Here is a 19,292-nt window from a genome sequence, read left to right on the forward strand (position 1 = left end):
CTATAGTTAGCTCAGTAGAGTTTTCGTCTTCTGTGATTTCAGCCAAATCACAAAAATGCAGAGACTATCTCGAACGCGGTGCGCAAAACCAGATAACAGGCCCGAAAACACATGATTTTGTTACTGTGTGAGTATAGATTATATATTCCCTATAATCTATGTGAAGTGTCAACGCACAAATGGTCCGGGCATATAAGGTCCGGGCGGACCATTTATGCTGTCACAAATGGTCCAGCCGGACCACTTGTGCTTACATAACTGGTCCCCCCGGACCACCCATGCCAGTGCATGAATGGTCCGGGCTGAACATAAACGGTCCGCCTCCAGTTTGCCATGCATGCAATCGCTAATTGCTGGCGCGAATTTAGCAGTGTAAATTATAGCTATCTGAAGCATCATGGTTGTTGCTACAGATAGCCAATTAAAACAAAGGTAGCTATTAAAATAAAGTTGACTCAAAAATACTCTGACATGCGTAATTATATAAAATATTAGGTGTAGCTATGGCCTCAGCCCACTTGGTGAAGTAGTCAATAACTGTCAATATGTAGTGATTTCCTGTTGGAGATTTGTATGCTATTGGGCCAACAAAATCTACTCCCAGATGATACCAGGGAGACTTGACTGGAACAGGATTCAATGCAGGAGCAATAGTTTCCAATTTTCTATTCACATGCTGACAGATATCACATCATTGTACAATTTCTTTGGCATCTTTGGATACTCCTTTCCACAAAAATCTCTCAGTGATTCTTGTCAGTGTCTTTCGATATCCAAGATGGCCAGAAGTCTTATCTTCATGACAAGCACGTACAATTCTCAGCTGTTCCTTTCTGTCTCTGATGTATCTGAGTTCATGCACCTCATTTTTGCCCTTTTTCTTTTTGCTAAACATTATTTTCTCCATCAGCTGTGTGAAAGTTTGTTGCTTTCCTTCTTATAACGCGCTTCTGGTTTTGAGTAATACCTTCATGATACTGCTTCTTTGTAAGGTAGAGATATACATCTTCTAACTGACAAGTCAGTCTCACTTTCATCTGTGACATCTCCGCAGTGGTTATCCTCTTCATCCGCAGAAGCCATGATCACTTTAAGCACTAGCTATAAGTTCTGAAACAGGATCACAAACTCAGTAGCTGTATTGCCAGCTGGCTACGTAATTCACACACGCCAATTTCAATAACTAAGCGAGCGAGTCTTGCAAAATATACTAATCAACTAGCCAGCTGCACATACGTAGTTAACTGAGCACTGGCGCCGGTTTAAAGACTTTATAGCGGCATACTGAGAGATTTTTGAGAGATTTTTGTGAAGACATCACTTCAAAGAGATGCGGCTAAAACCAACATTTATAGCTAGCTAACATAATTAGCTATTATATACGGTATATGACTAGCTATTCACGAGGAGGGATCACTCTGGCTTAGCTATTTTGAAATTTGTAAACCGGACCATTTTTGTCGTCATAGTTGGTCCGGCCGGACCGTTTATGTCGAACATATTTGGTCCGGCCGGACCGTTTATGCACCCGGACCAAATATTTTGTTACAGGAGACATCCCATCGCTGGCCATACTGATCAGGTCTTTTGGCTTAGGGTGTACACATTCTTTTTAGGTAGACTAGTGCTTTAGACCCTATTTCCTCGCGGGTGCATGGCGCTTATCATTTAGATTTCAGTCTGATTATAGAACTGATGATAACTATCAGTCACGGCTCTCAGCCGGTGAACTAGCTACTGAGCCGGTGTCTGGCACAGGGCAGTACTAAGCTATAGGCCTAGGGGCTTATGGCTCACGGTAATCAGCACAGCCGTTCTTTCTTAGAGCATACACACTGAGTTATAAGTATATGTACAAATCAGCAAGACAAACACATCATGTGGCCGTGCCGGAGTCAGTCAGTACGTGTCACGCCAGTACCGCACTGGCTGACTAGCCACACGAAAGCAACCTACGTAGCTATAGCTCCAAAGGGTGCAGCACATGTTGCTGTCAGACCTTCAGTGCTGGCTACTGTAAAGCTTTAATAATATAATCTGCCCGGACCAGACAAACAAAACTGATCAGTATATCGTACAGCTACATGCACAGCAAAAAGTCAAAAACAGTGGTCTGCATGGAGATGAATGTCATCGGGCAATTCATTCCACCATCTAGTCTGGCGTCGCCCGCCCCTTCGCAAAAAGTAAGGGTCTGGAGAAATACAAATACCTAATCATTTCAAAAGGAATTCAATTAGACAGCGCACGTAATGCTTGTTACGTCAGATAATTGCACTTCAATTCGAACAAAAGCATTGTGTTGCCAAGGCGATTTCTGTATGAACGTCATTGGCATGCACTAATTGGCTAGCGCCGAATCTGGGCGCTAGAAATGATTTAGTATCTGTATTTCACCAGACCCTTACTTTATGCGAAGGGGCGGGCGGCGCCAGACTATCCACCATCGTGAAATAGCATACATTCAGTTGCACAAGTAACTTACCATATAGCTAGCTATGTGCTTATGCCTGCTGAGTGTGAGGCTCATGGGATGGACAGACCTCCTGTGTCCCTTAATTGGGTGTACAAGATACATCCCAAGGGTGGCTCCAGGAATTTTGGTGAGAGGTTTCCAAAATTTTATTGTATGCACACTTAAATCTAGGAGAGTCTGGGAGCATGCTCCAAGAAGAATTTTTTGAAAATTATGTTCTGAGTCTGTAGCTAACAATTTTCTGTGGCCAAACAATCTTTAAAGCTGACATGTAGTTAATCATATCATATGTTATAGGAATTGATTGACTCATATGTCTGTTGTCAACAGACACTTGTATGCTTCAAACTTCACATTGCTCCACCTCTTAAATCTTTAGCCCGCTCCTGATTCAGTGCCAGCAGAAACAAGCAAGCCTATGATGCCAATCATGCCCCCAGAAAAAAATTAAGATCTTAAACATGTAGCTACTCTGAGATACAATTTTAGACTATATTTTATACTGCATGTGTTTGTATATATACGTATACGTAAACTAAAAAAATACAAATAGGACTGTTCTATTAGGGTAGTTGACTGCTCTATTAGAGTATTTCTATCTGAAACTTTGATATCAGTTCACAATCAATTTTAACTGTCTAATTATATACTTGACCAGTTTCTGGAAACCTCAGAAAACCCTTAGATCCGCCCCTGCATTCTCAATATTCAATATACAAATTTAAGTTATTTTGTTTTTGTCAGTGACATGTTGCATGTGTATAGTATATATGCATGCAGAGGTATAAATTATAGCGATCTATTAATTGAGCTTTGTGAGATGAACCAGTAGAATATTGACTCGATCTCTCAGCAGCTGGGGGCTGCACCCCCATGCAGACCTTTGAATCTGTAACTTGATATATTGCTGCTGCTGGAACACCTCTTTGCAAATATCCTGCATGCATGGTTTGTTATTGTTATTAGAGCTTTACAGTGACCAGCACTGAAGGTTTGACAGCAACATGTGCTGCAGCCGTTGACAGTATAGAAAGCTCACACATTGTTTGTTCCATGCAGCTTGATAGGCCGTGACAATGCACTGTATATATGATCATAACAATTAGTGTATATATATATACGCAAGTGAAAAATTATACATTTAATAATATATAATTTATATAGTGCATGGTAGAAATTACAATTTTCGAGTAAAAATGGGTTACCAAAAGGGTCCGACTTTCCACACTTTTTGATACTATACATGTGCTTTTGCGCAGTTAAGTTTACATGCACAGTAGCACCTTCCCTACTATTGGGCGAAGTAGTATGTGGGCAGGTGATGGGAAACAATTAAGTAATGCATGCATGATCGCATGAGTAATGCTGCATGGCTTTTTTTCTCCTAAGTAAAAAACCCTGCAAGAAGGTAAAACAACAAATCAATCAGTAAGCATGCAGTAACAGTTAAGTTAGCAACAGCAACATGTTGTTTGCAGGCTTATACATGCTGCAGCTGTTATTGCTACTTGTTAGCCTTCCTTATATACTGCTGGTGGCCGCATGCTGCATGCATGCTTGCTATACTTTTGATAGTAACATGCAGCAGCAGCAAACAGCAACAATTAAGCATCAGTAAGCAGCAAGCAGCAGTAGCAACAAGCAAGCAATTAACAGCAGTAACAGCAAGTATATAAGAAGTAGCAGCAAGCAAACAAGCAAGCAATCAACAACAGTAACGATAAGTAAGCATGCAGCAACAAGCAAGCAGCAGCAACAAGCAAGCAGCAAGCAACAGCAGCAAGAAGTATAAGCAGCAACTAGCAGCAGCAAACAGCATGTTTGAACATGCAGCAGTAGCAAGAATTTAATCAAGCAAGCAGCAAACAACAACAGCAGCAAACAGCAGCAGCAGCAAGCAACATGCAGCAGTAAGCAGCATGCAACTTGCAGCAAGAAGCAAGCAAGCATGCAGCAGCGAGCATCCAGCAAGCAAGCAAGCTGCAGCAGCAACAGCAAGCAAGCAGAAGCAGCAACAGCAAGCAAGCAGAAGCAGCTTGCAGCAGCATGCATGCAAGAGCGTTTATTGCCACTTCCGTTCCTTTCCGTGAAGTATACCGGCACTCAGCCTTTCCGTCTGGCCTGGAGGCTGTTGGCGTCGTTTCGTTTTTGAATCAGTATCTAGTGTAACACCACAAGTGGTATAATAAACAAATGATGCTGCATTCTCAGTTTCTTCAGGAAATATGCTAGGTCACTTCAGAAATAATTTCCGCATAGCTAAGTGATCTACGAAATTTCCTACGGTATTTTCGATTCTATATTATCATTATATAGCTACCTTAAACCTTCACGTTATTAATAGAGTATAACCAAACTATGACCATAGATAATAGAGTAATAGGGATAGGAAACGCAAGCGATTTCCGGTTTGATTTCCGTTACGCGTGACTTGAAAGGACAAGACAGTTTTGTGAGAATTAGTGTTCTAAGCAGCGTAAATAGTAATCCAACAGACTACAGTAAGTATTTAGGCCTATGTGAGAGATTTTGGGGAGAGAATTCAGACCGTAGATTTTGTAACAAAGCGTATCGCATTAACCGTGATTCTTACACGCTGTCACACTTTCGCTCATCGTAACTTCATGCCTCGTCCATACCGCTTCTTTTATAGCCGGTTCCACTTTCGAATCTTGTGGTAAGCTAGGCGTGTCACCAACACAGTCTTTTACCGTTGCGTTGTACTGCAAGGTGGTTTAAGCTTTTAGTTAAAAATGGAAGATACTTAGTCGTTTCTTCAACCAACAGTTCCTGTTTTGCTCCGATATTTCCTCTGGTTCCCTCTGTTAAATGGTAAGGAATAGGTTTATCACAGTTAAAAGGATAGAATATATTTACGAAGAAAGTAAAGTGGTTTAAAGTAATTTTTGGGCCGTTTTTTTCACTTTCAATCTCCTTTAATTTTGCGTATAACTTCCTTGAGGGTTGGTACCATCCTATTTCCCTCGATTACTTACTTGAGTTCACTGTAGCGAAGTTTCACAGTCGTTGGTTACAAAATTCTGTCGTTACAACAATTTGTTTCTCTTTGATACAAGCGCAGCAAGCGTAACGAGTATGTTCGTGACGTACTACACGGAATTCCAATAGAAATGTACGTATTTTGTGACGTCACGTTATTGCGTTTCCTATCCCTATTACTCTATTATCTATGCTATGACCAACATACGCCAGAAATGCCTCGAATGTAACGAGCGCGCCGGCAATGGATTTTATATTTTATTAGCTATTTATTTATTACTTTTTTCCCGGGCTAGATGGACAATGGTGTTGCAACCTATTATCTTAAGTATATGGACAAATAGTCCAAACGTACATGGTGTCTTAGTAAGGATCATATGTCCATATGAGCGGCGTGTTAGTGTACGGTATTAGAATACGACACATTAGTTGTCAGTAAATTGAGTAGCGGTATAGCGCTGCTGAGGAGGCTCTATCCCACAATCGAGTCCACATGGCTGGTTGTGATGATTTAGTCGAGGTGGAATCGCAACTAAAAAAAGAACTGAAGCTTTTAACATCCAAGAACAGACGAAGAGCCAGACATAGGAGAGCTCTAAGGCCTTCCAGCAGCAATCAATTTATACATCATCACTACGATGGAAGTGGGCAACAAATTACGAAGTCTATTCCACGCAAAAGAGTTAGAACTAGTGGACAAGCCAGTCAGGGTGAGTCCGTGATACTGCATAACTAATCAGGCCACTTGTTCACATCATTGTTATACATTAAATTTGCCAGGTGTTACAGCTCAACCAGCAAATAAAAAGGGAGCCCTTTGATTCACCCCTAAATCCGTAAATTGAAAGTTGCTTAGGAGATTAAAGTTAGTTGGGATAGCCTTTGCATTACATCAGTAACATGGGCACAGGATGTGGAAGGTGAATTTGGGCATTTGATTCTCCAGTAGTCACCAAGTAGCCACCCGTCAATTTTACAGCTGGGCCTAGGCTATCAGGTTCCCAATGCACACATGAACACACGAACACACACACACACACCTTTCACTATAGTATGTCCATGTTGAGCTGATTCCTTTAATAACTCAAAATGGAATTGAAACTTGGCACATTTGTAGTCTTCCTCGACCAGCTAAAAATGTTTCAGAATGTTTCAGAATTTTGTCATCCAAATTTTCAACAGACTTTATGGCCAATCGAAGTTTTCACCACACACTTCCTATGTGGAAGCCATAAAAGTATGCAGTCCGATAGAGGATATGTGGCGGAACCTAACTGTACGTGTGTACTCTTGATATCTTAACTGATCACTAACAATTTGGTTGGGTGAAATGTTCTCTTTGAAAAAATTCCACTTTTTATTATTTTAGCTGATTTTTTCAGGAACAATGCTGTATTCATTACTGCTTCAAAGTCAAAAGCAAAAGTCTCTACCTGCCATAAAGAACGGTCACGCCGGCCCAGCTAAACTGGGCTGCCTGTGCACTAGGCAGGCACTAAGAGCTGCGCTAGAAGATCCTCCTGGGGGAGGACTAGTGCCGGCATGCTCATGGATGATGGTGTATGCCCCAAAGTCCCACATGAACCCTGTCCATTAGTAAGACTTTGATAGTAATAGGCACTTGCTTTGACAGTTACGTAAAACCAGTTCACCAGATTCCTATTATACAACTGGACAGTCTGGAGCATTATGAGTTTAAGTTTCTTATTAAATCATCCCCCAAACTGCCCTGACTGGGCATTGATCCTGGAACCTTAGTGGTTCAATGTCAACATGGTTATTAAATTGTTGCAAAACTTTTGACTCCAGCAATGTTGGGACCTCAGCTATTCCACTGTTTGATTGTACACTTTGTTATTTCTATGTAGATGTTTGTTATGATGCACAAGAAAGTGATTATGGAGTTGAAGGTATTTGCGATAACAATAGAGACCACTGTCAAGGTTGGTGCTGCCAAATAATGCATTTTTGTAGACCATAGTTTGCTTACTTTATAAGAAGATGTACTGTATGTCTACGTAGGTGCAAGGTAAGTCACAGACTACTAAGTCCACTAGCTTTTAAAATAATATGCATTATGTACAGTGTATTGTGGTATACAGATGTGTATCTGATACCCCTATTGTCATAAAGCCACACAGCCCTTGTAATAACAAAGATGTTTGAATTCCACTGTATGTGATTGTCAGAATTGCACCACCTTGGTCTGATGCTATATCCCGCTGTAATTCTGTAGCTACTGTGCATGGTCAAACATATGCATACCTGTACTTTACCCTTGCTTTATATAATTGCAGACAATGAACTTCAAGCAATGGTAGATGAGTTAAGGGAAAGCCTCAATGCTATTCCATGCACTGCTGAGCCTGCCAGTGTAATGAAGAGTTGGGCTGAAAGGAGGGAACAACTAGAACAAAGCTGGGAGAGCCATAGAGCCAAACTCTTTGAAGAAGTGGTGACATCAATGGCATTACCACCTGAAGCAGTATGTGCATTCTGTATTTTGTGCTAAATTAGAATATGATAGTTCTAATATAGCATAAACCTAATTGATTTTGTTGATTTAATTGCAGAAATGTTCAATGTGCGGTGATACTGATACAGCAATAGTGCGGTGCCATCAGTGTGGCTACTCAAATATGACATACCTGTGTCCACTTTGTGATTGTCATGTTCATAATGATCACCCCCTCCATGACAGAGAATATTGGAATGGACACTACTTTACATTTATTCCACCAACACAGTATCCTTGCCCAGATACAGGAAACTTGATCGATATCGGTAGGTGAAATTTATCTCATAATGATAACAATGTTTACCTGTACAATGAAACTGAAAGCTGGGATACCAAGAGAGTAAATAGTAATACACCATGACACAGTATTTTTAGTATACAGCCTCCACAGTATACTGTATGATCTACAGTAGACATCTACGTACATCATCTTTGTGTGTGTGTATAGTGTGTAGGTGTGTGTGTAGTGTGAGGCAGCACAGCTAAGTGGTCAGAGCTCCGGCCTGTTATTTGAAAGGTTGCAGGTTCAATACCTGGTTAGGCCCAATTTGCTGTTGTTGTTTCCCTGAGCATGAAACTTTATTCACATTGCTCCAGTCTACCCAGCTGATAAATGGGGACCTGGTGAACTGGTGTCAACTGGTGAAGCAGCCCACCCAGCTGTAACATCAATGGGTACCTGGTATGAACTGAGGAAGCAAGAGTCTACCACTGTCCACATCTCACTAATGGATGGGGTTCAGGTGAGACCTTGGGTGCCCACACCATTAGTCTCGCATGGCCAGACCGCTTTTTTTCTTTTGTGTGTGGGTGGGGAAAGAATAAAATGCAGTCTAGCCACGTGAGACTGCCACACCATACGTAATCCATGAGCTTGGTACAGCTCTCTTGCGGGGTATTGGCCCTTCCCCAAGAGGAACTTCTACCATGGCTCCTAGTGCCTGCCTAATGCACAGTCAGTCCAGCTCAGCTGGGTTGGTGTGACCGCCCTGGTGACAGCTAGACTTTGATTTTTGCTTTTGTGCATATAGTGTGTGTGTGTGTGTGTGTGTGTATAATGTCTATGCAATATATGTGTGACCTGGTTCAGAAGTAAAGGAGGCCTAGCAGTACACACATCCGTTCAATGGCAGCAAAAGAGCAAGCAAGCAAGTGTGTAGTGTAGTGTAGTGTAGTGTGTGTGTGATAGAGAGAGAGTACTCAATGACTGACTTCAGTCTGTGGTAGAAGACTCTGTTGCTAACTCTCAGTGTGGTTTCAAAGCTGGTAGGGGCTGTGTGGACATGGTTTTTTGTGTGCGACAACTGGTAGAAAAGACCATTGAACATCATAGCCAAATTTTCATCTTGTTTATTGATCTTCTTAAGGCTTATGACTCTGTGCCAAGACAGGCACTTTGGTCTGCTTTGCAGAAATACGGTGTACCTGATTGTATGGTAGATTTGGTATGTTCTTTTCATTAAGGGAAGGTTGCCACTGGGGCAGTAGGAGCAGAGGAAGCACCACCATTTCAAGTAAGATATGGATTGCATCAGGGCTGCACCATTGCCCCAACTTTGTTCATCTTGTATTTTGACTTGGTTATTCGGTGTTGGTTACTGTAAGTCGCTGTAATGCTGTAGGAGTTGAGGTGCTGTACAAGATAAGTGGGAAACTTGCTGGGGAGCGTACCAGAAGACCCTTATCATTTACTATATCTGATTGCTTGTTTGCTGATTATGCTGCACTGATCTGCTCTTTTAGAGAAGTTGCTTGTGGCTGGTGTCCATATTACAACTGAGGCTGTAGTTGCATAGGATTTAAGTGGTGGTAGCATAGAGGTAGTGAAGGAATTTAAGTATTTGGTGTCACTGATAGAGGCTCATGATAGGATGACAGAGGATGTAAGTCACAGGATTGCACAGGCTTCTAGAGCTTTTGGTGAGCTGCACAATTCTGTGTTCAGCTTGTGATCTTGGATTAGAAACTAAGAGACTAGTTTGTCAATCTGTAGTGCTTGGTGTTCTTTTGTACAGTGCAGAGACCTGGACTCCTACTCAAAAACTTGTCAGGAAGCTGGAGACCTTTCATCGTCATTGTGTCAGAGGTATCATGGGTATTGGCTGGACTATACAGTGGGTAGAGCACATCACCACTACTCAGCTTGTTGAACGTTTTGGCATGCATGAGTCTATCAGTAATCTATTAGCTTTAGCTAGACTTAGGTGGTTGGATCATGTGGCACGTATGCCTGATGACCACATGCCAAAAGGGATTCTTTTTGGTTGGCTGCCACAGAAACGACCTGCTCATGTTGTGAATTGCGTTGGCATGATAAAATCAGACAGAGCTTATCAATTAATGACTAAAAGCTCAGGATAGAAACTTATGGAAACAGGTAGCTACTGAAAGACTAGGTGACTGGACCACGTTCTCAACCTAACTTGTTTTGTTGTTCAACTTGCCACAGATCATTCAGAAGAAGAAAAGATATAGCTCAAAATAAGTGTATAACTACCTGCCCTCAACATAGCCACCGTTGATTAGATCTAAAGTGGAATCTCCAACCAGAGCATCATTCCCTGAATGGCTCTCTTCCAAGTATGTGTGTGTTTGTGTGTGCGTGTATGAGGCAACACAGCAAAGTGATCAGGGTACCGGCCTGGTAATATAATGGGGACCTGGTTGGTAGCCTGGTGTTACTGGGGAAGCAAACGCTCAGTTGCCCTAGTCTCGATAGTAGTGTTGGGGCTGTTGTGGAACTTTTGAGTTCTGCAGCCTCTCTCCATGAGGCCTGGACAGTCCTCCTGCAGGTTGCTAGTCCGATTTGCCTTCACAGACTCAAGTGCCTGAGTGGTGCACAAGCATCCCAGTGCTGGTTCGCTGGGAAACAATAGCTGTGTTTCGCATGGCTGCTGTAAGCTTTGCTTTTCTTTTTTGTATGTGTCTGTGGTTGTAGTATTTGTCTGTGTAGTGTAGTGTGTGTTTGTGTAGTGTAGTGTGTGTCTGTGTAGTGTAGTGTGTGTCTGTGTAGTGTAGTGTTTGTCTGTGTAGTGTAGTGTGTGTCTGTGTAGTGTAGTGTGTGTCTGTGTAGTGTAGTGTAGTGTCTGTGTAGTGTAGTGTGTGTCTGTGTATGTGAGACAAGGACTGTCCTTGCCTCACTTAGCAGTGTTGTGGCTGTTGTCGAACTTTAGATTCTGCACTTTCTCTCTGTGAGATCTGGACAGTCCTCCTGTGGGTTACTAGTCCTGATTTTTCTTCACAAACTTGAGTGCTCAAGTGATGCACAGGCATCCCAGCACTAGTTCACTGGGCAGTAATAGCTGTGCTCCACATAGCTGCTGTAAGTATTGCTTTATGTGTACAATAATGTTTCATAAGATTTTATCAGAGGTATACTGTGTTTACTTGGTTATAAACGCCGTGGTTACTGTTACCTATGCAGTAAAAATCGATGTGGCGGCTATACGAAATACACAACCACTTGACACTCAAGAAAGATGTTTAAGCCCTTTCTATTGTGGCATCACTTATGTGTGGCTGCTGTTTAAGTTGTGGTGTCTAACTCCACTCATATATACCCAGAGTAGTCTATTTTAATGGCCACCTGACTAACTCAGTATAAGATCATGTTTAAATTTCTTCAGTGAGCATGGCATACATCAGGAGCATTTGTACTTTTGGGGCGCTTATAATATGCTCCTGCATAAATTAATTCAGCTGTGTAAATCAGCCACCTACCCATTAAAACCCCAAAAAATTATCCTGAAGGTGACTGTTTTAGTCATGTTCCACTGTTCTGTGTTTTCCACTGTAGCTAAAAATTGTTTCATTGTTTTTTTTTTAATAGAAAGAATTATTGCTCCAGGAGGAAACCCCATGTGCTCAAATTGCAAGAGCACATTGCAGAGTAAGCGCTTTGAAGGCAAGAGAATTGTGATCACTCTGAGAGGTATATGCATGAATGAATGCACGTGTACATAGGATTGACAATAATTTGTGTAAATATTAGGGAGATATGACCTAGATGATGTGGTGTTGTATTGTAACGAGTGTAAAATTGAGCAACACTTGGAAGGTTATTGGATAGGCTGTGTGGACAGACATTCACAGTACCTCTTTGATGAAGACTTGTTTTTGTTCTTCGATTATTTGCAGAAGTTTAGTCCAGGATTATCAGTCTTGGGATTTCTGCATACATTGGAGGAATATTCTGCTGAGAGGAACAGGGTTAGTAATAATGACATTTACGTATGATATTTAGTTATAGGATTTATATGCTTTGTTTACCGTACTGCATACCAATTAAATTATGCATAAATTTTATGTGGCTCATGTAACATACACATGAACATGCATGTTTGTAACAGCATAGCACATTTTGTAAAAACTGTAGAGACTACAGTGTACGTGTACATACTTATTGTTAGATTTCTTGCCTGCTGCTACTGTACATTGGGGCAAATCTATGCCACTTATAGCCTTTCAAGATTAGCAAAGTAGTCCAGTCATTGCACTTACATATATAATTTAATCATGCATGCACAATGCATCATCATACATTAGTCGGCTTATAATGCACAGCTTAGAAGAATTTGTCAGTGTTTGTATAAGCATTAGTGCCAAGTTTCTGTATGCCATAGGTAGCCAGAATAAATCCAACAGCCTTTTCGAAATCCTTCCAAGAATGGCGGTATTGCAGATACGAGCTCAAGAAGCTGAAGAGGGAGGCAATATTTGAGTGTCCAGCTTGTAGTGACCACCAACATTCCGTCCACATAGATGGTAATAAAAAGCTGTACCGCTTTTCCAAAGTCAAGAGGTATAGTACGTATGTACGTATGCATGCAATTTTAAGCTTGGATGAAATGTATACAGTGGATATAAATAGGCTGTCCTTTGACTTAGTATTGTAGGTCATGTGCTGCAAAACTTTAGAATGTATCTTTTATTTTACATTTGAAGGATCACCACACATGTACCACAGCAAGACAAAAGGTTGTATAAGTATTGAGATACAGTGTACCCTTTTTAATTTATATCTACATACAGTAAGTCCTGTTTAATCAACTACATGTAACATCTATTCACGCACATGAAAATCAACTTTCTTTTTTTATATAGTGTTTGTATATTCTACAGTTTGAATATCCATGTAATGCAATGAAGATACATCAGTAATTTACTTTATGCCCTATAGTTATGTCCCATAGAGTAGCAGAAAAGTGCAAGATTTGACATTTTAAATACTGTATGGCAAATTAATTTCTAGAACACAGCAAGAGTCATACTATGCTGGTGATTTTATTGTAAAGGACACTGGTGTGGATCAACATTTGGAGACACTCGGCTATGGATCAGGAACTGTAAGTGACAGCTGTATGATTTCAGTAATGTGTAGTGTTACCTATGTGTGTGTAGGAAGGTGATGATGGTACATGTGGCACAACTAGATGGAAGGCAGCTAAAGCAGTTTCCAGAACTATGCCTACTTTAGATGAAACAGGCATAGTTACAGGTGGTTGCAGGCATGTCATTGCGCAGAAGGCAGTGAACATGTTCCGGGGTGAAATGTAAGTATATCATTCACACCTATTTTTGTAGGAAAAAGCTTTGGCAATTTATCTCTGAAAGAATTTGATGGATAATGTTTTAGCAAATGCTCCACATTTTCCTGGTTAAGAATTGCCTGAAAAGTTTGTTTGTAATACTGCAGTCTATTAACCAATTTCCCCCCAAATTTTTTCACTGTATCTTGTTATAATTTATGTATGGTTTGTATACTTTAAACACAGATATGGCTACTCTCATTATTTACATGAGAAAGTATTTGCCCCACGTGGTGTCAGATGGCTATGGCAAGATGTTATATGTCAGTATTGGAACTGGGCACGGAGTAAGACTGCACTTTTTCCAGGATCCAGAGCGATGGATATGAAACCAGCACTATCTGTGATGCATGCCAAAGCACATTCTTGGCACTGTCAGGTGAGACAATATGCACAAACAACATTTTACACACACACACACACACACACACACACACACACACACACACACACACATACACACATACACACACACACACACACACACACATGCGTACACTTGCTTACTTTCCCTTTTGTTGCCGTTGAACGGTTAGGCAAGCCAAAATGGCAACCAGAATAGCTTTATATTCCACATGTGTGTACTGCTAGGCCTCCTTTACTTCTGAACCACTTGTTACAGGTCACACATTGCACAGCTCCCTTCTGTAATTGGACAGGTTTACTTCGTTCATCAATACATTTGTGTCTATTCTTATGAGATTCTCTTCTGAAATATCTCAAACAAGTTGGACACCAGATCTTAGGTTGCTGTGGTTCAACAGATCCATTACTACTGTAGATGCTTCATCCACTAATCTCCTACTACAACGCTCTCCAGCCTCCTCTAGATGTCACAGCTTCTTCATACCACGTACCTTCGTCAACACCAATGTCCTTTAAGTCTTGTCTGATCACATCTCTCCACTGTTTCTTTGCACCTCCCTGTTGATTAGGTTGTTGCAACCAACCAAACAAAGCATTTTTGGGAATTCTCTGATCAGGCATACGTGCTACACTGTACATGCCCTAGCCATTACAGTCTTCTCTTCATGATCTTAACATCTATACATTCTTCATCTCCCCACAATTCTTACTAATTGTAGTTGGTCTCATTCCATTGCTGACTGTTTTTATCCCCAAAATTGCTCTTAAGCACCTGTTGTGGAAAGCATTCAGTTTCCTAACGCACCTCTTCAATGGTATCCAGCACTCAGCACCATACAACAAAACAGACAGTACACAAACTTGGTATACTCTTCTCTTAGTGCTCAAAGTCAAGTTTTTTATCTCTAAAATCTGTCTACCTTAATGCCCCAAAGACTTGAGAAGCCTCTGTTATGCATACACACACGTACACATATGTACGCACACACACACACACACACGCACACACACATACATACACACACACTACACACACTACACACACACACTACACACACACACGCACACACATAAAGCAAAGCTTACAGCAATAGCTGTGTGGAACAGAGCTATTGCTGTCCAGTGAACCAGTGCTGGGATGCCAGTGCACCACTCAGGCACTTGAGTCTGTGCCGGCAAATCCTCCTGGGGCAAGACTAGTAACCGCAGGAGGACTGTTCAAGCCTTACAGAGAGATGCTGTGGAACCCGAAGTTTTATGACAGCCTCAACATCACTTAGTGAGACAAGGATAGTTGAGCATTTGCTTCCCTGTTAATACCAGGTACCCATTGATGTTACAGTTGGGTTGGCTGTTTCCACAGTTGACATCAGGTCCCCTTTATACAGTTAGGTAGAGTTAAATTTCTTGCTCAAGGAAACAACGACAACAGCTAGGCTAACCAGGTATCGAACCTGCAACTTTACGACTACCAAGCCAATGCTCTGACTGTTTGGCTGTGCTGCCTCACATGCACACACACTATACTACACACACACGCGCATGCACGCACACACACACACCACTAAGAACCAGACAGTGCACATGCTTTGTGTGTTTGTATCTGTGACTAGATCCTTTGGGGAAGTAGGTGGCAAGATGGTGCTGGAGGGGGTGCTGGGGAAGACATGGAGCAGTTTTTCTCATACATTTCACGCTGGGGCTCAACATCAAAGAATATGCTCCCAAAAAGTACAGTATTATACTTTTATATTTTAACGTATAGTTAAAGATATATCAGTTTCCTTTTCTTATATCTTAGCACGAGTAGACCATATAACTGAGGCTGCAGGATTTTGGAACAGTCGCAAAATCAAAGCGCTTCCCTTTTCACTCAATCGTAGACTTCATAAGGTACTTCAAATAATGTAGTCAATATTGTTGAATGCTACAGGTTTTGCAGACTCGTGAGTTACTTCTAGAGGCAACACTGGAATTACATCAGTTGCAGCCAAACTTTGATGTCAATTTAGATGATGCAGTGTTAGACACATTCAAGAGAAATTTGACAGCAATTGCACAAGGTTTTTCTGTACTAGTGTATGACAGCAATTTAAGTATGTGTATACACTGTAGCTGAATTGTCTTCATTTGCACCTAATGCAATTTTGTCAGATGTTGCCAAGTACTTTCAAATGAAAGAGCAAGCAACCCTTGCCAGCAATTTAACTGGTTACTTGTCAGCTGCGTCAGAACCACTGAGCATTGTGCTATGTACGTAGAGTAGAGTAGATGTATTAAAATATGAAACTCTTTTGTGTGCATGGTAAATATCACTTGGATCACAGTACTTTACATGCCAATTGTACAACTTTTTATAGCTTGTGATAGTCTATACACTGAAGCTGTAAACTTCACCAAGAAGTGTGATGGGCAAGTGAGCAGTATGCAACATCTCGAGAATAGGCTGGGTCAGCATACATCTGTTGATGGGGAAAAAGACATAGTGCGTTACTCTCTGGTAAAGCTACAGGAGGAAATGGAAGTTATTAGCCTTTCCATTAAGAGACGCCAGGAAGCTTTGCAGAAAGCAACAAGTTCGTTTTAACTCATCACTAGCACTTAATATGCACAATGTTTGCTCACTTGACTAACCAGATCAATTTTGGAAGGTATTGTATCTATATTACTCATTTGCCAATGGTAGTGTGTCAACCACTGATAATAATAGCAAGGACTGTCAAACGGTTGTGACAGGCTGTGTGTACGGAAAATTTCTCAGTTATTGCCTGCTTGTATTGTGGAACAGTTTATGTAGAACCAAAGTAAATATATTAGGAATAGATAAATATTGTTTTAGTGTATTGTTTTAATACCTTTGTGTGTTCAGTACTTTTGCTACACACGTATGATTATTTTGCTGTAGCATCCAGTAAACAGCGTTCTAACTTAAGAAAAGCTATTACTACTGATAAGTCTAAGTTACGGAGAGCAATTCAGAAGTACGGCAGTGTCCAGGAGTACCTTCAACCCAGCGAACGGATCCAGATATGTGAAGATGATATTGTTACAGGAGAATTTCCTTGGTCCACTTTAACTGGTATGTACAGTACATCTGTCAAACCAGCGTAGTACAAACTGTACAGTATTCATTTTTGCAGTGATTCTTTACATACGTATTCACTCATGCCATCCTATAGGTCGCTATAGCATGGCAACCAAGCTTCAACTTGAAGCAACAGAGAAGTACAACCTCATACGTCGCCTGAAGGAAGAAGAACTACTTCTAGTAAAAGAAATGTCATCTTACATCTCATTTTATCAGCGGATCATATCAGAATTAAAGGATGCTGTTAGAGGTATTATATTGAGATTGCACTATTCCAATAACTCATTGTGGTGCTTAATATAGTGGAAGAGGCTACTCTTACGCTAACCAGCATTACATGTACGTGAGCATTGATGCATAGAATATGTGATGCTTATATTTGATGGGTTGTTTTTTTAGCCTTGCAACAACATCAAGGGATCAACAATTCAGATACAAGTAAACCCAAATACTTATAATAAGTGAGCGTGTACATGTTAATGTTTACAGATGCAACTAACATGCCAACATCACCTGTTTCAAGTGGTAAGGACTAAGGTTACTTGATGATGTTAAATTATTAGTGTTTCCATAGCAGCCACTTTGACTTCGGACAATTCAAGTGGTAAGGAATAACTGTGGTTACTTGATGGTGCTAAATTATCAGTGTTTCCATAGTATCCACTTTGACTTCGGCCAATTCAAGTGGTAAGGAATAACTGTGGTTACTTGATGGTGTTAAATTATCAGTGTTTCCATAGCAGCTACTTTGACGTCGACTAATTCAAGTGGTAAGGAATAACTGTGGTTACTTGATGGTGTTAAACTATCAGTGTTTCCATAGCAGCCACTTTAACGTCGGCCACTTTGACGTCGGCCAATTCAAGTGGTAAGGAATAACTGTGGTTACTTGATGGTGTTAAATTATCAGTGTTTCCATAGCAGCCACTGACTTCGGACAATTCAAGTGGTAAGGAATAACTGTGGTTACTTGATGGTGTTAAACTATCAGTGTTTCCATAGCAGCCACTTTAACGTCGGCCACTTTGACGTCGGCCAATTCAAGTGGTAAGGAATAACTGTGGTTACTAGATGGTGTTAAATTATCAGTGTTTCCATAGCAGCCACTGACTTCGGACAATTCAAGTGGTAAGGAATAACTGTGGTTACTTGATGGTGTTAAATTGTCAGTGTTTCCATAGCAGCCACTTTGACGTCGACCAATTCAAGTGGTAAGGAATAACTGTGGTTACTTGATGGTATTAAATTATCAGTGTTTCCATAGCAGCCACTTTGACTTCGGACAATTCAAGTGGTAAGGAATAATTGTGGTTACTTGATGGTGTTAAACTATCAGTGTTTCCATAGCAGCCACTTTGACGTCGACCAATTCAAGTGGTAAGGAATAACTGTGGTTACTTGATGGTATTAAATTATCAGTGTTTCCATAGCAGCCACTTTGACTTCGGACAATTCAAGTGGTAAGGAATAACTGTGGTTACTTGATGGTGTTAAATTATCAGTGTTTCCATAGCAGCCACTTTGACGTCGACCAATTCAAGTGGTAAGGAATAACTGTGGTTACTTGATGGTGTTAAATTATCAGTGTTTCCATAGCAGCCACTTTGACGTCGGCCAATTCAAGTGGTAAGGAATAACTGTGGTTACTTGATGTTGTTAAATTATTAGTGTTTCCATAGCTTCCATGCAAGCATCAACTGCTTCCAATGGTAAGGAATTAATGTGCTTTGAGAATATCATCTGTTCAATGTATTTATTCCAGATGTTTCATCGGTTCAGAGTGTGAGTATATGCAATAATTTTTGTAACTACTATTATTATATATATATATTTTTTTAAATAGGGAAGATACACTTCAAATAGAAATTGTCCAAGGTTTATAAGGGGTAAAATTGCACTTCTGAAGATGCAGCATGATTCTACTAAGGTGTTTTTATCATTTGTTAAGAATCTACTAGAAGCCTCTGAATCCGATGAAGTGGATATTTCTAGCATAGATCAGGTGTCTGAATCAGGCAGTGATGAAAATGATGACATTTAACCCTTAATGCACACATAACCTCACTTTAATACCAGTATATTTGTACCAATGTATATATTCATTGACCACATGGTATCATGGAATAGCACCAGGAAACCTACTCGTGATTAGTGCTACGGTGCACACATATATGCCTAGCCTGAAGTTTTATGCTACATGATTGACATCTGCAACATACAGGCTGTATCAGGCCCATAGTCCCATACCCAGGGGGT

General features: G+C 40.8%; 1 protein-coding gene across 50 annotated transcripts; it reads left to right on the plus strand.

The window, feature by feature from the left end:
• The first annotated feature begins 4,839 nt into the window (after positions 1-4,839).
• On the plus strand, positions 4,840-19,165 carry LOC136243708 (uncharacterized). 50 transcript variants are annotated; one of them, XM_066035267.1, is made up of 33 exons: positions 4,840-6,186; positions 7,345-7,419; positions 7,774-7,961; positions 8,050-8,260; positions 11,824-11,925; positions 11,986-12,203; positions 12,617-12,795; positions 13,246-13,339; positions 13,395-13,546; positions 13,769-13,961; positions 15,562-15,679; positions 15,720-15,841; positions 15,891-16,011; positions 16,064-16,201; positions 16,309-16,524; positions 16,854-17,027; positions 17,128-17,286; positions 17,340-17,375; positions 17,436-17,474; positions 17,526-17,561; positions 17,611-17,640; positions 17,694-17,723; positions 17,777-17,806; positions 17,860-17,904; positions 17,958-17,985; positions 18,039-18,083; positions 18,301-18,330; positions 18,384-18,413; positions 18,467-18,496; positions 18,550-18,579; positions 18,633-18,662; positions 18,716-18,745; positions 18,880-19,165. In XM_066035267.1, the coding sequence occupies exons 1-33, from the start codon at positions 5,970-5,972 to the stop codon at positions 18,917-18,919; spliced, it is 3,216 nt and encodes a 1,071-aa protein (XP_065891339.1). In that variant the 5' UTR covers positions 4,840-5,969; the 3' UTR covers positions 18,920-19,165. The 50 variants fall into 50 exon arrangements, 45 of the variants coding, with proteins under 45 accessions (XP_065891339.1, XP_065891345.1, XP_065891347.1 ...); XM_066035273.1 differs by having other exon boundaries at positions 18,553-18,579; XM_066035275.1 differs by lacking the exons at positions 17,860-17,904; positions 17,958-17,985 and adding exons at positions 18,137-18,164; positions 18,218-18,247.
• Positions 19,166-19,292: the final 127 nt, after the last annotated feature.

This window comes from Dysidea avara, chromosome 13, assembly GCF_963678975.1.
Source record: "Dysidea avara chromosome 13, odDysAvar1.4, whole genome shotgun sequence".
Lineage (NCBI taxonomy): Eukaryota > Metazoa > Porifera > Demospongiae > Dictyoceratida > Dysideidae > Dysidea > Dysidea avara.